Source organism: Abramis brama (assembly GCF_963993115.1).
Source record: "Abramis brama genome assembly, chromosome: 7".
In the NCBI taxonomy this organism is placed as follows: domain Eukaryota; kingdom Metazoa; phylum Chordata; class Actinopteri; order Cypriniformes; family Leuciscidae; genus Abramis; species Abramis brama.
Window position 1 is genome coordinate 40,553,578 of NC_139969.1, and position 20,710 is coordinate 40,574,287.

The window sequence follows — 20,710 nt, forward strand, 5'->3', positions numbered from 1 at the left end:
AATGATCTTCTATGCATTCTTTGGGTCCAATGTATGTGTAAGGGTTTCTAAGGCTAATGTACCACAATATCATTTTTAGCAGTGTCATATCTGGTGTTGTGTGCATAATCGAAAGAAAGCGAGAGGTTAAGTGAGAGCAACTGTTTGAGGTGGCCTTGCTTCTTGAGATTGTTCGCAAACAAGTTTAACTGAGAGGAGCAGACAAAAGGGGAAAAAAGTCCTGTAAATGAAAAAGATGAGAGAAACAGTGCTAATGGACAGACAATTCATTCTGGAGTGTAGCCATGGTTCTTTTACGTCAACAGTATGGGGGCGGGATTGTCGTATTTGTCGCAAAAGACATACCTTCGAAAGTAAGCACACATACATGGAGGATTATGTCTGAGGAAAGAACCGACGACACATGAGAGGCGAGAGGAAAGGACACAAAGGTCAAGGGGACAGGATGACAATGCTGTTCAGGACAGATAGAGTGACAGCCAAACGGGAAGTGTCTCGTCACTGAGGAACGAATAGGTCAAACGCACCCGTCTCTGGGGGCTGAACCAGTTAGAAATGTAAAGTCTGTGGTGAACAGCATATCACATGCAGATGGCTACAGATAATTGGCCTCTCTCTCCCAGCAATATCATGTGGCCAGAGGTGCCATTGTAGGAAAAAGCCAAATAACATTAAGCCAGAGTTCATTGTACATGAAATGTCAGAAAGCTTATCTTGTGCGTTGTGCTTCTAGTGGCACTGACTAGACTGGCAAAAATGTGTTTCCAAACAGGTTTTCAAAACTGGTATTCCCTGTCCTAAAAACAAAACAGTCCCACCACAATCTCACCACTGGTCGAGTCAATGTTGGGTTGGTCGGGACACTGTCTCACACAGAGAGAGATGTGTTGATGGCCCAGAAGTGTTTACACTTTGCAGGGAATCAACAGTAGCCACATTTCCATTACTCTTCAAATTGCACAAATTGAAACTGAATATTTAAATTACTTTCCCAATGGAAACAAGGGGGTTTTTCAGGAAATTCAAAAAAGGAATATTTTGCAAAAAGCTGCAGTGGAAACAGTTTTTTCGCATTTACAGGCCACCTGGTGTGAGTCGATCATTCTTTAAAGATGATGCTGTATGTTTGGACAGAAGACAAGACAGATCTTTATTAAACTCATAAAAGACAAAAGAATCACGGGAATACTGGATTCTAAACAACAAAGAAATGCCACAATTTATATCAAGAGCTTGAAGCAGATATGAGGGAGAAACACCCAGAAACTCGTCATATGAGCTGCTCACATGTATTTGGGGCTTTCCTCGCCATTAATGCTTGGATACACGCCTATGTCTCCTTCGATTAAAAACAATGTATAGTTGCTGGCATATACGTAAGCCCACCAACATCCGTCGCCATGATTTTTTAAATGACTTATCACGAGAGGAAAAAATAAAATTGGTTAATGGCAACGCCATCATTTCGCAATCGTTTTTTATCGTCATTTAGAAAATCTCGCAAAAGTTTTGCGCAAATCTGTAATGGAAACGCGGCTACTTACAGCTTACCTATAGTTGGCTCCACACATTAAACTGGGGTAGTATTTTATAGTCTAAAAACACACATGATACTATAGAGTCTAGACCACAGAGGATATCTATGTCAGTAAATGCTGATTGCATTTTAACCTCCGACCAAACATTTTCTGGGCTTGGTTTAGATAGATCTTGTCCATCTTGATATCATGTAGGCGATGGGGTGGGGGGGAGGGAGCAGTGTGGAGGGTTCGAAACCATACAACACAAAACAAGGAGCTGAGGACTGAGAGCCAGAGCAGTCATTTACCTTTTTGCTCCACTTCTATTTTGAGCCGTGGAAAAACAAGAGAATGGAAAGAGCGTCAAGGGAGAGAAAAGATTAGAGTCCCCCCCCCCCAAAAAAAAACCCCCCATACATTTACATATACAGGCCAATACATTTACGTCAAAGAAGAGACCATCCAATGGGAAAATGTATACAGCACATGCAGAAATAAAACTGTTCAGGGGAAAAACGTTTTTGGTGTTACACCTGTGTAACTGAGAATAAGGTGTAATTAATCATGTTGCTATCAGAGGACACCTAAACACAAAGAGAGAAGCTATTAGAGTGGTTAGAGAGCAGGAGAAAGCAAAACTGAAAGATAAAGAGAAGAAACAATCTTTTCTTTCAAACATTAAAAAAGATGTAAAAGTAGAAGTTTATCTATGATTAGTTATTACAACTGAACAACTTCATTAATGTTTTTACATGAATCATACATTGGCACAAAGACAAATAATAATACATTTATAGGCAAGTCAGACTGTAACATGCAAGGTATATTAATATACATTAGCATATAATAATGCAATATGAATATGGATTCAAATTAATTTTTGGACAATTTAAGTGAATTACAAAAAAAGTGTCATAGAATTGTGAAAAAGAAAGAGGTTGGATTGCCAGCAGTCGTCTGCTTGGTTTTAAAGGTATCAATATACAGTGCTATGCATAAGTTTAGACACCCATGCTAAAGTTGACTAAAAAGAGGAATAAAAAATCATCTTTTGGAAATTGAACTTAATGCCTTAATTAAAAAAAAATTAGGAAAAATCCAACCTTTAAGGACACCAATTTTCTTTGTGAATGAATAATGTATCGTAAATAAATAAATGTTCTTCCTTAAAATACAGGGTGCATAAGTTTGGACACCCCTATGTTAAATTCCCATAGAGGCAGGCAGATTTTTATTTTTAAAGGCAAGTTATATATATATATACCTTTGGCCAGTAAAGTGAAATAACGTTTAGGGTCAGTAAACATTTTTATGCCTTTGAAAGAAGTATCATGCTCACCGAGGCTGCATTTATTTGATATTTTATTGTATGGTAATATTTTAATATTTAAATTAATTTAAACAGCTGTTTTCTATGTGAATATAATGTAAAGTGTAACTTATTCCTGTGATTAAAGCTGAATTTTCAGCATCATTACTCCAGTCTTCAGTGTCACATGATCCTTCAGAAATCACTCTAATATGATGATTAGAAGCTCAAGAAACATTCATTATTATTATCAATGTTGAAAACAGTTGAGCTGATTTATAGAAAGTTCAAATAACAGCATTTATTTTGTTATTCTGTTTTAACATTATAAATGTATTTACTGTCACTTTCGATCAACTTAATGCATCCTCAATGAATAAAAGTAAAATTAAGCCCTTCAAACATGTTCAGACATGTTCTTTGTGACATGGAGATGGTCCTGAAACAACCATCTGAAAACCTAAAGGCTTTCAATAAAGAGACAAACATAAGAAACAAAGCATCTGTAGAAGAGATGACAGAAGAGAGTTGTGTTATTATTCCCCATCAGGGCTAACAGCTGCAGATGTGGACGGAGAACTAGAGATCCAAAAGGTCAGCTGAAGATATTAAACACAGAGTAAACACGTTTCCATTTAACCACGAAGCTAAACGCTGAAACAGACATCGGCTCTGTTCCAAATCCTAATGAGCTTCCTAGTGTACATACACAGCTGTGTTTCCATCCAAAGTTGTGAATTTATCTTTTGCGCAAAAATTGGCATAAGCCATAAAACATTTGCAAATGAAGCATCGTTTCCATCCCATGTGTTCAAGAGAACAAAACCGTGACTTCCTGGGAAACTGGTGTAAAATATCAGTAATAAACTGTAAGTTTCTGTAATCTGGCTGTTTTCTCCTCCAATCACAGCCTTAGATGAGGCAAAGTCACATGAGGTTTTTGTTGCACATCGAGGGATTTATTCGATAAACACGTCTCCATCGTAGTTTATGTGCATATATTATCAGATAAAAAAATGAATCCGTCTCAAGTGAGCACATACGTTTTTTATGAGCATTTTTTGTATTTTTGCATTACCACCCAGCGTTTTTATGCAATATCCCAAAATCCGCATAAAAATAGGTGGATGGAAACATAGCTATAGTTGCGCTCATAACATGCCAAATTTTGGTCCAAATATAAGGCACAAATGCATGTTTCTTTCACAAATAAGGCAATCCAAAAAGTTATCCAAGATCTAGGAAAACGCCATTTATAAAGAATACATATAGTGTATTTATCTGCATTCCCAACAGTACAGAAATGCAGTTTCTCACATTATATTGTTTTGTGCTTTGTATTCCTGTACTGATTATGAGGTGATCATGTAATCATGCAATCGTGACTGTTAATAGAGCAGCCGCCCAGAGCTGGACATCACTCATGAGGCTTCCTATGTAGGCAGCTCACTGTGATGTGAAACAGAGCAATGATGTTAGGATACCACACAGAACTGCACTCAACCTGATAGTAAGTACATCTACCTGAAGAACTGTACTATGTGTGGGGTGCCTTTACTAATTCACCATCAAAACATTTAGTGTAAAAATCTTTACAAAAACTTCTTAAACATCACACCAAATTCCATAATGTCACATTTCAGCATTTTACTGTTCTAGCATTACTTTGCAAACAATTTCCAGTAAAATAAACGAGATAAACGTTGGTGTCACGTGCAGTATTTCAGAGGATTTGCATGAAGATAACTTACTGTATGGCACACATTCATACTGGACCTCAAGATACTTGTACGTCCCGGGACATGGATCAGGGAACACATCCGAGCCAGTGACGACCACACACTGAGTCCGATTGTTACACCTGCGAAACAAGCATTGATGAGAGGAATTACTGGACTGAACTTCCCAGAGAAACCTTCACCATGCTCTCTGTTAGTTCACTAGGGTATCTTATGCTATCATTCGGATTAAAAGACGACGTAACATTAACATATAGATATATTGATTACTTCTGATTTGAGTGCTTAACTTCATGGCTTTTTTGTGGTGATGAATTAAGTCAGTTTTCTGTCATTCTGTTTAGTTTGATATAGAAAGATTGAGTTTTAATTGGTGGTAATCAATGCACAGTCCAGAGAGTTTGGACAGGGTGCAATATTCCTTCAATATTCTGCTATGTAAATGCAATCAGCATTTACTGACATAGATATCCTCTGTGGTCTAGACTCTATAGTATCATGTGTGTTTTTAGACTATAAAATACTACCCCAGTTTAATGTGTGGAGCCAACTATAGGTAAGCTGTAAGTAGCCGCGTTTCCATTACAGATTTGCGCAAAACTTTCGCGAGATTTTCTAAATGGCGATAAAAAACGATTGCGAAATGATGGCGTTGCCATTAACCAATTTTGTTTTTTCCTCTCGTGATAACATAGATATGTATGAATGTTCTCCCCTTAACCTAACCAGCAGTGGGGCGTAAACACATCGGACAAAATTATGCAAAATGGCACAAATTCATATGAATTCGCCAAAATACTGAAATGTTTTTAAACTGCCTAAAGAGTTTGTTCAACATTTGTTTGTTTGTTAGTTTGTTCAACGACACCTTTGACCCTACATGACCTTTTCCAAGCCCTTATATTCGTTATGTGTCCACTAAGCTCACGAACATTGGCCTCGGCATAAAGACATCTTATATTACTTTTGTTAATTGCACCTTACTTGCGTCACGTTCTACAACTCGACATTATTACACATCCTAGATGTTAACCAGCACACACAGCTTGGCCTTGGGCTAACTGGTGGAAAAAACTATTAAGGAAACAAGAAATTTCATTAACTCTATCTCAGAGCCGACTGCAAGCTATTCTGCCAGGGAATATAAAACAGAAAAGAAGAAAACCCTCAAGGACTTTCAAATCCCCCCAGCACTGAATACAACTCACCAATATCCTTCTCTGTGATGCCGTTCATAGGTAAAGGTGAGATCGCATCAACCATTCAACTGAGAGGAGCACATGTCCATATGAAACCGCCACTGTCAGAGGTTTAACTTTGACCCTGGCAATCTCACTAATTCAGCCACTGATTTAACCAGCAGAACAACATGCCATTAAAGAGGACATATCTGAAGGCTGCACTCAAACTGGTTATTTCTGAGATTCTGGATGAGTGAGATTATTCGCGTGTTTTGTTGTTGTTGGAGTATCTGAAGCTCGTGTAAAGGCTCCGCCCTCTTCTGAACGGAGGCGGGGAGCAGCAGCTCATTTGCATTTAAAGGGACACACACAAAAACGGTGCGTTTTTGCTCACACCCAAAAAGGGGCAAATTTGACAAGCTATAATAAATGATCTGGGGGATTTTGAGCTGAAATTTCCCAGACACATTCTGGGGACACCATAGATTTATCATACATCTTGTGAAAAGGGGCATAATATGTCACATTTAAAGGGACAGTTCACCCAAAAATGATCCATGCACATTCTCTTAAATTCATGTTCCTCGTAATCTTGAATCAGAATAACTTCCTCTTGCAGCATCTCTTCTCTGATGACATTTGTTCTGGTTCAGAAGCGTTTCACTCGGATGTACGGCACAATAGAGAAGAAAAGACTATTGCAACTTCTGTGTCATGCTGACTTTAACTTGGTGGACGCTGCATTTTCAGCCTCAAAAACAAAACATTATGGTGTGTTTCTTGTTATTGTCTCTCTAAACCCTGATCTCTCCACGGCAGAGTGAATCCCGCATTGCAGTGCCAAAGCTATACAGTGTGTGTAGAATATAACAGCAAACTGTTTGGCAACAAACAACCAATAATAATCTGAATGACCTTATTCACATGCTTTGTTCAGTCACAGAAACATTTCCGCACTGTAGTTCTTTTGAGATCTGTTTGGGGGAGAAATCTAAATGTCAAAGTGGCGGAAAACGCATTTAGATTATACCGTTTCAATCTCACTGTTATATGGTTAGGCTGATCACAATCAAGCACTTCATGCTGACGACTGTCTCACAAACAGTTGTGATTAACCATTTAATTCTGTTTTGTTCATGTCACTGACAGTGTTAGCCTATATGTTATTTATTTGTTTATATGGAATCGTATGATATTTAATATAATAATACAAATATAATATAATATAATATACATTATGAAGGCAGACCTTTGACTATCTTTGTCTAATTTAAAACAGTGTCTTTATATTCTTTATTCTCTCTATCGTACTGGAAAGGGAAACAAGAAATCGCACATTTGATGGCATCTTAACTGTCCTATATTTGGATGGGATGTGGTTCTCAAATAATTGCCAGTAGAATGAACACCCATGATCAGATGATAAATCAATGGTGACAGGTCTAAATATAGCCCAAAACGTCTGATCAGGACAGACTGAGTAGAACAGTCAGCTAAAACAAACGAACCTGAACTTGAGTTTGCGTGCTAAAACTTCAGTTAATAACATTTTATGTAGGATTTACAATTTTCACTCAGAAATTGCTAGTCAATTCCACAAATAATTTAAAATAACCAGTGAATAACACACTGAATTAAACATGCCATTTCAAAGTATTGTAAAAACATACTTCAATAATCTAATTTTATTCACAACTTTGAGACAAAATCTTTTTTGGCAGTGTTTTAGAGTGTAGAGCTGGTCTGTACCGGCACACTAACAGAAACAAGACTTCACCATCTACAACCCAATAGGAAAGGAGGAAACAAGATCCACATTTGGACTACAGGCAACGCTCGGCACACACACTTTACCTTTGAGATACGATTTTATAGGCATCCGGGAGGTAGCAATTAGTGTTTTCCATCTGGAACGTGTCGGCGTCGCATATCTTGTTGTCGGTGCGGCCGTAGTTGGCGGTCTCGATCATGATGACATCACTTCCTGGGCAGCGGAGGTCGATGGGGTATCCCTCGCAGGACAGCTCTCTCCGCACCAGACCGAAGGGCAGCGCTGCCCGGCTGAAGCCTGAGAGGAACCAGAGGAAGATCAGAGGTTAGCTGGGCCAAAAACGAGTTCAGCTTCAATGCCCAAGAACACAGAAAAACCTAAAACAATGGATGAAATGAACGAACCCACTCGGAACGTGACACACTTGCAAATCGTGCTTTCCACTTTGTTTATTCTTTTTTTCTTTATATCCTTTTAAAATTCAAGTCCCCCTGTAGTCCATCATTTTATGTCTTAAAACTGATCACCAAAATTCCATATTTAAAATAGCCTTAAAATAATTTGAATGTAACTCGACACCCTTGCCTCATTTAGTATGCACGGTTCTATGAATATGCAAATGAGCCCCGCCTCCACTCACTCACTCACTCACTCACTCACTCAGAGATCCACTGGTTGACGATCACACGTTGATCTGATTGGTTACAAGGTAGTTTGTGACGTCAGAAACACCATCGATTTCAAAGTGTGTTTTTGAGACTGTCTTTGGTTCACTGCAGTTTTAAGGAGAAAATACTCAGCAATGCTGTCGACTTATGAATTTACACATGGTTTGTCTTAAAGCATATTAAAAACACCACATAAAACCTTGATTTTCACCACAGGGGGACTTTAACTGAATTGTCATGTGTGTGTCGTCCTTTGCAGCCAGGTCTTGTATAATCTCAGTGAGTTTTATCCCAGTTAGTTAGTTTAGGTGTAAGATAGCATCTTATATAAATAAATTCAGATCTACGAAATGGAAGATTTTTTTTCATTAATTTCACCACAAAGTATTATGTTAAGTACTAGATATTCCTAAGTAGCTTCTAGATATTTATCAGCTGTAATACAAATAGCAAATGGCTTCCATTTTAACCACAAGTCCACTTATTTTGATATGTGATCTGCCAGCCGTTTACTAGCATGAAGTAATAACTAGGATACAATTACAAACTGCACTTTCAGCATGTATTATGTCTACCGCTACTGTCCCAACAATATCTGCGTCATATGAGTCCCATATGAAGTATATGGCTCAGCATCTGTCTTCCAGTCCAAAAGACAACATGTCAACCAAAACAGAGAAATGTTTTCTTTTTAATCCATAACAACATGCGTGCATTTACCCAGTATAAAAATTACATGTTGTTTTTTCTTTTCTTTTTCATCTTCTCAAAAGGCCATCATACTTTATGATATAAATATATATACTGTAGTGAATGTAGGAGTTATGGTTATGACCATATGGTTGGTCATACTTCAGCAAGATGTAGGGAAAGTAGTGAAGTGTGGGAGGAAGAGTTTATTACTGACCAAAATATAAAGGGGTGTTTTCTGTTGGCATCACATATTTGAGATATTTATATAATGTCGCATAGAGCTGCACGATTCTGGATAAATTGAGAATCAGAATTTTTGGGGGTTTCAAATAGAGATCACGATTCTCCCACGATTTTGAACAGATAACTAAACAAAATAACATGTAATTTACTAGAGGTTCTGAAGAAATGTTAATTGCTGGAGTCTATTAAAATTTGAAATGAATTTGCATGAATAATTAAAAAAAATGACACTCATGAAGACTTGTCTTGTTTCATTACTGGATGAATCAGCGTTTCTGAACGAATCTCTTGAGTGAATGACTCAATGACTCACTCATAAAGACTTGTTTCATTACTGGATGAATCAGCGTTTCTGAACGAATCTCTTGAGTGAATGACTCAATGACAAATACATTTTAACAGTCACTTGTCTCCACCTACTGGTGTATTGATGTAATTAATTATCTTTATTTGAAACGTCAAGTTACTTGTAAAATGTGATTTACTCTATTTTGATCACTACTGTACACATCAGTGTTTATATCCGAACTATAAACTTTTATCCCAGTACTTCTGTAATAATGTGAATATTTGTAACATAACAATTATAATGATGCTGTGTGGTTGAAAGACCGTTCTTCTCCCTTTCCCATCGCATATCAGCTCAGAGAAGTGTTTATTTCAAATAAAAGTTAAGAAATAAAGTTCTTAACGGGTATTTAATAGTAGGAATACAGTGTTTATATCGGATAGGCTTTGGGGCTGGTGTAGGCGAGGGTTTTTTGGGACAGGGAAAACTAGTGTCCTAATAAAAAAGCATGCATTTATGATTTTAATAAATATTGTCATATACACTGAATATGTAGTTATTGCATACAGTTTAATATAATATGCTACAATACACTGAGCAGTAAATAGTATTGGTCACTATGTATAAATAGCATCTAACAACTATTTATTTATACTGCGTAAATAGCATCTACCAAAATGTTATTGGTTTATATCTTAGGAATGATTTGCTGAATCAAACTTTTTTTAAAACTTATATTTTTCCATGAAGGTTTCTAGATTATACATGATTTATGTGCTTGTCATAATGCATTAACTAATGTCCCATTGAATTATGTTGTATAAAAGTCATTGTGCCGTATGCAGCATTCATCCCATCACACACTCATATTCTTCAAATCTAAAGTAAAACCTTGAACACCCACCAGAAACACTTCAAATGAAAGAACTCAAAGCTTTCACTGCATATCTTCTCTAGTACTGGGAAAACGGACAGGAGGGTGTGAGAGAACATAAATCCCGCCGTGTGGAGTGTGAAGTGTGAGAACAGAGTCCGAGTCCTGTGTGAGCTGCTCCAGATCCGCTCCAGGGTTTCTGTTTCTCCACACTCGTCTGCTCAAAGTTCCTTCATTGTGGACATTCATTGAGTATTAATGCTCAACGCTGAAAACACTGTACATAGAAGACTTTTACACAGCAGGAGCACATCTAAACAGATGCTGTTGTAACAACACTTTGCATGATTAGTCAATCAAAATCTAATTATTTGTTTTATGATTTGTGCAGTTGTAATTAAAATATTGTGTGGGGAAAACAGATCTGGATACAGAAGCTACATGATGTGGACAAATGTAAATTCACTGTGTCCCGATTGGCTGATGGGACCGATAATTATCAGTTGCTATAATTTCATTGGCTGTTGGTATCCATTTTCTGTGATTTGCCAGACTGATAAGATATCAAATTTCTTGATTAAATTATTGCAGAGTTATGACAGGTTTTTAGTTGCATCTTGAACAATTTAGTGCATCCTCAGAATATCCTGTTTTTTTTTATTTATTATTATTGTTTTTTTTAACCCTTTTAAACCTGGAGCACATGAGCTTGCTTTGTGATCACAGTGAGAGATATATTACAACATGACTAAACTCAATGATGACAGAAACACTTGCTGATCTCTTGTTAAGTCTTGCTCAGACTGTTGCTTTCATGAAGGGGGAAAAACATGACACTTTCCCATAATGCCATGCGCTCATGGCTCAGTCATGCACTTAAACTCACTTAGTTCAGTCTTTACACTGCCTTTGAATCGAGGTAAATGCAGCAAGTTCTGTAGGCTCTGCTTTATTTAAAGTCCCCCTGTAGTCAATCATTTTATCCCTTAAAACTCATCTTTGATCACCAAAATTACATATTTAAAAGTCTTCATGCCTTAAAATATCTTGAATGTAACTCGACACCCTTGCCTCATTTATTATAAGTGGTTCTATGAATATGCAAATGAGCCCGCCTCCACTCACTCACTCAGCTCAGAGATCCACTGGTTGACGATCACACGTTGATCTGATTGGTTACAAGGTAGTTTGTGACGTCAGAAACACCAGCGATTTCAAAGCGTGTTTTTGAGACTGTCTTTGGTTCACTGCAGTTTTAAGGAGAAAATACTCAGCAATGCTGTCGACTTATGAATTTACACATGGTTTGTCTTAAAGAATATTAAAAACACCACATAGACACATAAACAACATTAAAAGCTGGATTTACACCATAGGGGGACTTTAACATTATTATAATGTTACATTTTTACAGAACACACTCTCAGTAAAACACAATAATAAAGAGTCTCAGATCTTGTGTTGTAAGGCCCATGAAAGTTAATTTTTCCCCAAAGTTTTAATGGTTTAATCCATTTGAATTTATATAATGTTAATATATATATATATATAATTATAATAATTTTATCATAATTATAATTATTTATTTAAATTATAATTATTTTAACAATAACAGTTTCCTATAAGATGCGTTTTACTTTCCAGAAGTTCTGTTGTCAGTTTAAATTGTTCTGGATTGTGTTTTATGATTTAATACAAATTTATTATTAGAAAAGAAAAAAAAGAAAAAAAAAATTAATTAAGCTTTTAACAAATGTAATCAAATTAACTTTTGACCAAAAATGTGCTGCACAACAGATATTAACTGTTTAAATTAAAACATGGACAAAACTTTGTGATATTCCATTAAAAAAACAGTAATATAACCTTTAAAAAGCCATCGAGAACCCCAAACATTAGGGTCACTAACGCCACAAAACTGTACTCACACAGCTGTAAATATTATAAAAACATGCATGAGATGTTTCACCTGGCTCTTTCAAGAGAACCTGTTGGTGTTTGTCAAAGACAGCAGAGCATTTATGGCTGCGCATCATTTTCTCTGTTAAATTCCTTTCTTATATCCAGTCTCAGATGCAGAGCAAACATATGAGCCGTCCCAGGCTGACGGACCCGTTGGCCTGAGCACCTTTAACAGGGCTTGATCTGCTAAATGACTACGACATATGAAGATGATGTAGGGCAAGAATGCGTGTGCTTGGGGATTTGAATGCCAGCCAACGAGGCCTCGATCGCATCCGCAGACGTCCTTTCAGGTGAAGAGAAAGCTACTTTTTGATCATGAGCTTTTGTTGTTCTTCGGAAAAAACATGCACAGATGAATAGTGCAAAGTAAGCAGCTTTTCGTAAGTCAAGCCTGCTTTATGTTCTAGTCTGAAATATGTTGTCCTTCCTACCGGCTCTCTAGAGGAACTATTTATTTCCAAGTTTTTCAAACTCACCTTTGTCTCGGCAAAGAACTGCCAACAGCAGTCCAGATTTACATCTGAGCTGGGAAGAGAGAGAGAAGAGAAGCAACACAAGCCTGCCAACGCATGTGCTTCTTTATCTCAGCCCATCGCTCAGTTAAATCATGTTAACGGGGAACCCTGAGCCATAAACCATACATCATCACACAGAATGTTCGATTGTGTTGCCATGGCAACAGTTCCACCTGGACTGCAATTGGCCGTGATCTCATTCTTCTTTCTGACACGGAATTTTATCAGGAATTCTGGTCCGCGGCTGGAAAAGTCATTTTCTTACGTGTCCTCCTGGATTCTGCTGTGGGGCTCGAGTCACCGCTCGCCAGTTTTACCGTTTGCACAACCACGTTTTCTGTTGGACCAATCTCAATTTATATACAAATCTATCAACAAGTGATGCACTAAAATTAAAACACAGAATCCAAAATTAAAGTTTGCATTTCGCCAATAAACTAATACTGAAAATATACTTTCTTTAATAATCAATTAAAGGCACGATATGTAGTTTTCCGCCGCCAGAGGTTGCCTATTCAAAACAAAGGCGTAGCTTGATGACGCCGGGATTGAGTGAGGAATCATGGGATTTGTTGTCTTCACCTCACAGCCGGTGGAGAAGAATCCGACGGGACTCGGGCAGGAATAATATTCATGGATGAGATTATTAACATTACTGTAGTATGAAGCAGAGCAGGAGCGATTGCTAATGAGAGAAGAGCGCGAGACACGGCTGCTATGAGACACCTGTGGCACACTGCAGTGAGCTAGATCGATATTACAATATCATATTAATAAATGCTGGATGGCTTGTGTTGCTAAATGGCATGCAGTTCATTTTAAAACATTAAAATAAAAAGGCCCTATTATTGTATACAAATGAAAAAATTAAGTTGTTTTTATTCATTCAATTAATTAGATATGTTTTTTGATTAAATCATTCAAATGGAATATGGATAAAAAACGAAAAGCACAGAACTGGGTAAAAATACAATGGGTTTAAAAAAATCCATTAAGAATTAAATTTTTGTTAAACTTAACAAATTGCTGTTAAATTGAAGTTTCATGATCTCAATTAATTACTCATGTTTTTTGATTAATTCCATTCAGAAAAAGAAAAAAAAAAGGACAAAAAGAATCCAGAAATATTTAAATGGGAGAAACAGAATTAAGTGACCCTAAACTGGTATCTTGTAAAGTCTGCTTATTCTTAAGGTTGGCTGCATTAAGAGTTTAGCTTTCTTGTGTTATGTCCTTCTTCACATTAATGTTACAGCCTCTGCGATAACACCATCTGTTCATTAAATTGCTAACGAAAAAAGTATTGTTCAGGAATCGATATCGAAGTCATGGTATCGGTATCGAAAACGTTTGAACGATAACCAGCCCTAGCGAGCCCTAACCAGCCCTAATTGAAAATACGGTCAATGAAACACAGCAATTTCACAAAAGCTCCCATATAATCGCAAAAGGTTTTTACGCGCGCGTGAGGAGGTTTTTCAGTCAATTTGAAAAAGGAATATTTCACAAAACTGCAATGGAAACAGTTTTTGGGAATTTACAGGTCACCTGACGTACTTAACAGTCGATCACTCTTTAAAGATGACGTGGTGTGTTTGGACAGAAGACGAGACTTTATTAAACTCATAAAATACAAGAATCACGGGAATACTGGATTCTAAACAACAAAGAAATGCCACAATTTATCAAGATCTTGAAGCAGATATGAGGGAGAAACACCAGAAACTCCTCATATGAGCCGCTCACAGTATAAAGATCTTTCCTCGCCATTAATGCTTGGATACACGCATACGTCTCCTTCCAACAAACATAATGGCTAGTGCGATGGCTGGGATATACGTAAACCCACCAACATCCAATGCTATGATGATCATCGCGAGATGAAAAAATTATGTTTTAGTCGAATAACATCAGTTGAAGGAAACGCTGTCATTTCACAATCGTTTTTATCAACATTTAGAAAATATCGCAAAAGTTTTGCGCAGATCTGTAACGGAAACGCGGCTACTTACAGTGAAAACAGCATTGGAGAAGTGGTTGCATCACTTCCATCAACATCCTTGAAAATGAACGTCACACTATACCTCAGACTATCGCCATTTAAAAACTCAACTATAAGTCATACAAGGAAGATACTTTTAATTCAGAGATTTCATGGTAATAGATAACTAAAACAGGACATGTCAAACACGTCACTCCAGTTATCTAGACTAACCGGTAAAAAACTAACACTGGCATGTGCAACTCATCCAAATGCCTAGACCGTTTTTTGTTAACATTTTCAATCCATTCCAGCTTTCCTCAAGGAAAGATCCCAGCCCAGTGCCCATATGGGCAGAAACCCAATGCGCGCGAGTGTGAGGGCTGGTTCCAGCAGGATTCCTGCGCTGGCCGCTGCCTGTCAACCTCGATTAATGCAAATAGTATTGGCCTTTGTAGCTTTAGGAACAGCAAACAGCTGCATGCAAATCCAACACACTCCCCCTCGACCAGCCCCCATTGTGTCCCAGACTCTGGGCTCCATGGGGGATTCCTCCGAGGGGAAGCGGGGGGAGGGGGGGAACGGGTGGTGTCATCTTTAGAAAAGTTTGAGGAGTCCCACAGTAGACCCAGCAGGAACTTCTCCAGCCTACTTGTCTTTTTTGTGATTTTGTTCCCTTATTACTGGCCGCCAAGAGTCTTCAGGAGAAAGGGAAATGTGCAAACTGCTCTTAAGTGCCTGTAATCCAATATACAGGGCTTACTGTATTGTACTGTATTTTACAAAAGAATTTGGATGGATTGGGGTGGGGTGGGGGGGGGGGGGGGGGGTCTTTTTAAGGCTGGTTTCTTCCAAACACTTTGAATGCTAAATTCTGGTGTTGTTCGAAGAAGCCTTGAAAACAAAAAACAAAGAAACATCCAGAAAAGCCCAACACAGTGACTCACATCATGGTTTGGGTCAAGAATATCAGTGCTGGAGGTCAGGGTTATTATCATTAACTAACAATAAAACTATTAATAACATTTCTGTTCATTGAAATAAATCTGAAACAAACAAAAAAAGATAATTATAGTAGATTTGTTTTGTTTGTTTTTTTAAATAAATGAAAATTAGAAATGTTGCCTTGGCAAAAATAAGTTTAAGCTGGAACACTAAAATTATTAACTGAAAATAAAATAAAAAATAGAACTATAGAAAATACAAAATAAAATAAATTAAACCTAAATAGCAATGGTAAATTAAAAATTACCCAAAAAAAAGTATAACTAAACTTAACAGGAAGCCTATGATACAAATAAAAGCCCATTCAAAATTATTAATAAAACCATAACAAAGAAAACTACTCCAACACAGTTGCAGGTTGACCAGTGGCACAGAGGGAGTGTTTGAGATCCTTTTTTAAAATGTATTCTTTCCCATGTATATTTTAGCATTTTCACCAACTCTTGTTCAAAAACATATATATATTAGAGGAGCGAGGGGTTTAATGTGCCAGTCACACAGATAAGATAGAGCTTAAATAGGTTAGAGCTCAGTGTGACATTATGCATTATTAGTATTTAAAATATCAGATGCCACTTGGTACAAAACGTGTTAATATAAAGGGGGAAAATGCTACACAAACATACTAGTTATAAAAATTTGAAACCAAATTCTCCACTGCAGCGAGGAGAGATGACCGAGGTTATAACGTATGTTATTTTAAATCGTGTTATTTATATTTCAACCCAGGCCCGTTGGAAAAAACACGCCATACCTACATTTCTGCAAAATAGTTTCCAGCTGGAATGAACATTAGAGGCAATTAAACACCAACAACTTTTGTTCATTTTCACACAAAATATGATTATAGGGGCAGATTAATGATTGATAAACTCTTATTCCTTGCACAATGCTATGTTATGAACTTAAAGCACTTTTACCATAGTGCATTGTTTGTAAACCATGACATTTTGACGTTTGCATCACATAAGCAGTGTGTCTTTTCGATGCAGTAATCTTTCTCACGAGCTCACTCGCGATGTGAAGCGCTCGGGTACCAGTGGCCAAATCCATAAAGATAGTGAAAATTAAAATATTTCAGACACTGCATTAAAAGCAGATTCAGTTCACAAACAACTGACAGCTTTGACCTAAATATGATTTGAATTTACAATAGCCAACGCTAAAATTTGGCATTAGCATCAGTAGCATGGACACTCAAGAGCCGGATGTTCACTGGAGACTCGCTTTGACCAGAGAAATGAATCAGGGAGTTGTTGACATATCAGTTCAATTTGCAATTGTGAACTAATTTAACGGGTTCATTAAAAAAATGTATCAGCTGCAGTTTGAAAAAAATGAGTAACATTTTTGAAGTCCCCCTGTAGTCGGTTGTATCCCTTAAAACTCATCTTTGATCACCAAAATTACAAAAACGTTTTTCCTTGAAAAAAAAAAAGTCTTCATGTCTTAAAATGTCTTGAATGTAACTCGACACCCTTGCCTCATTTAGTATGCGTGGTTCTATGAATATGCAAATGAGCCCCGCCTCCACTCACTCACTCAGCTCAGAGATCCACTGGTTGATGATCACACGTTGATCTGATTAGTTACAAGGTAGTTTGTGACGTCAGAAACACCAGCGATTTCAAAGCGTGTTTTTGAGACTGTCTTTGGTTCACTGCAGTTTTAAGGAGAAAATACTCAGCAATGCTGTCGACTTATGAATTTACACATGGTTTGTCTTAAAGCATATTAAAAACACCACATAGACACATAAACAACATTAAAGGCTGGATTTTCACCACAGGGAGACTTTTTTGTGGAATAAAAAGTATCATACTTTGGAATGTAGTTAAAGTTTTCCAAAAGAAAAATCCTCAGAATAGTATTTCAAATTTGCAGTGAAGTAAAGCAAAGTAAAGACACAGCCCGCCACTGGAAATGACAGTAATATGAACAATGTGTGCAGTAGCGCTTCTGAAGGAACTGAAGGGCAAAACGAAACCCTGACAGACAGAGCGGCGTTCCAGACTGTGACTGATCCACAACAGACCTGTTACACTGGGATGAATCGACATTACGATCCAGCAGGAGAAACCAGTGGCTGTATTTTTAATATATGACATTTTAACAACAAACGGTCAAGCATCTTTTCTGTTTTATCATTTAAAGACAATACTTTTCAACAATCATGAAAAAAAAAAAAAAAAAAAAAATCGAATAAGATTTGATATTGGGACTATTTTCAGAAGACAAATTTGGTCTTAAATGTAATATTTTTGCATTGCATTGCATAACTGTTGATTTGCTTTTGTTTTTGACCATTTTTGTCTATTTCTAGCTATTTTTGATTAGTTTTTACCCAGCTGTATTAAAATTTTGAAACAACTGTTGAACATTTATCCCCAACCTATTGGTTCCCTGAGTTTGCCCCCAAAAAGATGCAAGTTGGGTTGTTTGTTAAGCCAGCATGTTTAGATTATATTCAGTGAATCTGCATTGTGTTATGAGCACAGAGGTGAATGAGCGGAGCTGAAACTACAGTCTTCTGTGATCTGACCTCATGCATGATGCAGAGAGGAGATTAGATGAAGCATTTCCTCTCATGAATAATGTGAAGAAACTCTCACAACCTAAACGACATAAACATGTCCTCACATGTTATGCGACATTGCTTCAACCTGGGTTGGTTTTAACCTGAAAACTGATGTTTACTTGCGAAGATTCAAGATAAACCCATTCAGTCCAGATATTTAAGCATTCCCACTGTTAAAAGCGTACTGATCTGAAGCACTTCAAGCATTTCTGTAATTGTTTCAATTGTTACGTTTGTCATTTTAGAAGCCAGTGTGTCGTTGTTGGAGACACTGGTCTGTCGTATTGGACTATAAAACATGGCAGGCCTATTTTCCCCTCAGGACTGCCAGAGAATGGCTACAGGCTGTGTGCAATGATTCGGGCCTCATAAACCAGGGAAGGGTTTTGCTCAAGCGTACAGTGATATAATGCATTGTCCAGGGAGGAGGGCTTGTAGGGTTTGAAGTCCAGCCGTGGTTTGCTGGAACTCAGTTCTTGATCTTTCCCTCCAGCTGTCGTGCGCACAGATAAAAACCAGACCAACACTGGCCTCAACCTCAAATGAAGGTTCATTCAGCCACAAAATCCACCGAAACCAATCTTTGCTTCCCTGGACAAAGAATCACTGCTCTGAAACTCTGACTGATGCAGATGTAGAAGTATCCATGCATGTTTCCATGTAGAAGTATCCATACCTTCAATAATGATGCCGTATTGAGTCGATCAATCCTCATAAAAATAATAATACTAAGTGCTTTTATTTAGTGCCTATTACTTATTTAGCAATAAAATTACTGCTTCAAATAAGCTCTGTTTGGAGAGAGAGAAATGACATGTTATTTGGCTCTAAAAAAAAGGCAACACTTACTATTTTTGCAATGGGTTTGTGACAATTGTAAAATGTATTTAGATTAAAAGCTATGAGCTTTTATCATGTTCTAAATAAGTTAATAAATGTTCAACAAAAACACTGTTAAATGTAAAAAAATATGGGTTTCACCTCAGAAATTGAAAAAAAATAATAATATTAATACTTAACTTGGATATTCAATGCATATTGAATCTTATGGGTAAAAAGTGTATTGTTAGGGGTGATTAATCTCAAGTAATCCTGATTAATGTACCGCTCAAATCTATATTAATAGGCCAGCTGACCTTGCATCACAGGCGATCACATGTAAAGCGGGTTTTTCCAGCAGGGAGCTGATTCATAATGAAGCATATACTCATAATCCCCAAAGGATTACAGGAGTAATCTATAATAAGGCTCTTCATAACACAGAGGTAGAATTTACAATTACTGGACGTGTTCCAGGAAATGAGAAGGCTTTAAAACTAATTGTTCAGGCTTACTGTAGTTCGATTAGTCAGTTTGATAAGTACACCAAATTATGCGCAAACTTTTAAAATGATCTCTAATAATTCAAGATGAAATGGAACAATGTCTGACACTGTAGAAAGTGTATTAAACGTGACTATTTTAGCCCTCTCTGGCAGTCACCTTGTTTCTTTCCACTCAAAACACAATCCGTTCACTTAGTAGTGCTCTTTCCCTTCTAGAGACAACTGGCTTAAATACACATTTTCCCACCCCTAATAACTGGAACAAACCATTGTTAAATAAAATGAACTCATTCCCTTCCTACAGCATTATAGTGCAGAATAAAATAAAAGCATGCTTTGGGTGCATTTAAAGGGATAGCTCACCCAAAAATGTGTATTCTGTCATCATTTACTCTCCCACAAACCTGTATGGGTTTCTTTCTTCTATTGAACACAAAATATGATATTTTGAAGAATATGAGTAACCAAACAGTTGACAATAGTATTTTTTTCTAGGGATGCACCGTTATAAAAATTTTGGCCAATACTGATAACCGATAATTCTTTATATTTGAAAGCCGATAACCGATATATTGGCCCATAAATCTAAATCCAAATTATAATTTTGAGAGCCTGATTACAAAAACAAAAGTCTCAGCATTAAAAGCCACGTCCCAAGCACAGAATTATAAGGATGTTTTCATAATAATTCTATGTAGCCGATATGACAGACTTGCGCTGAACTGTATTTACTTTTTTGAAGTGATTCCAATCATATTTCAAGCAATTTAAAGCCATCATGTTGAACAGTGCGCATCTGAAGTGTCTCAGCTGGAGGAAATAATACATTATTGATCGGCTTTAATATATCAGCCAAATTTTCTTATCGGGCCGATAACGATAACATAAAAAACGAACATATATCGGCCGATATGGTGGCTGATATATCGAGCATCCCTATTTTTTCCCCATCAACAGTTGGGTTAGCCATATTCTTCAAAAATATCTTCTTTTGTGTTCAGCAGGAGAAAAAAATTCATATAGGTTTGGAGCAACTTGACAGAATAATTGCACC

At 37.1% G+C, this 20,710-nt stretch overlaps 1 protein-coding gene across 2 annotated transcripts in view; it reads right to left on the minus strand.

Moving 5' to 3' along the window:
• adgrl2b.1 (adhesion G protein-coupled receptor L2b, tandem duplicate 1) overlaps positions 1–20,710 on the minus strand; it is a 117,456-nt gene that overhangs the window by 73,423 nt on the left and 23,323 nt on the right. For both annotated transcript variants that reach the window (XM_084120587.1, XM_084120586.1), the window contains exons 3-4: positions 7,604–7,817; positions 4,581–4,690 (exon numbers count right to left, since the gene is read on the minus strand). In XM_084120587.1, coding sequence (XP_083976713.1) covers positions 4,581–4,690; positions 7,604–7,817 — 324 coding nt within the window. The remainder of the gene's footprint in view (positions 1–4,580; positions 4,691–7,603; positions 7,818–20,710) is intronic.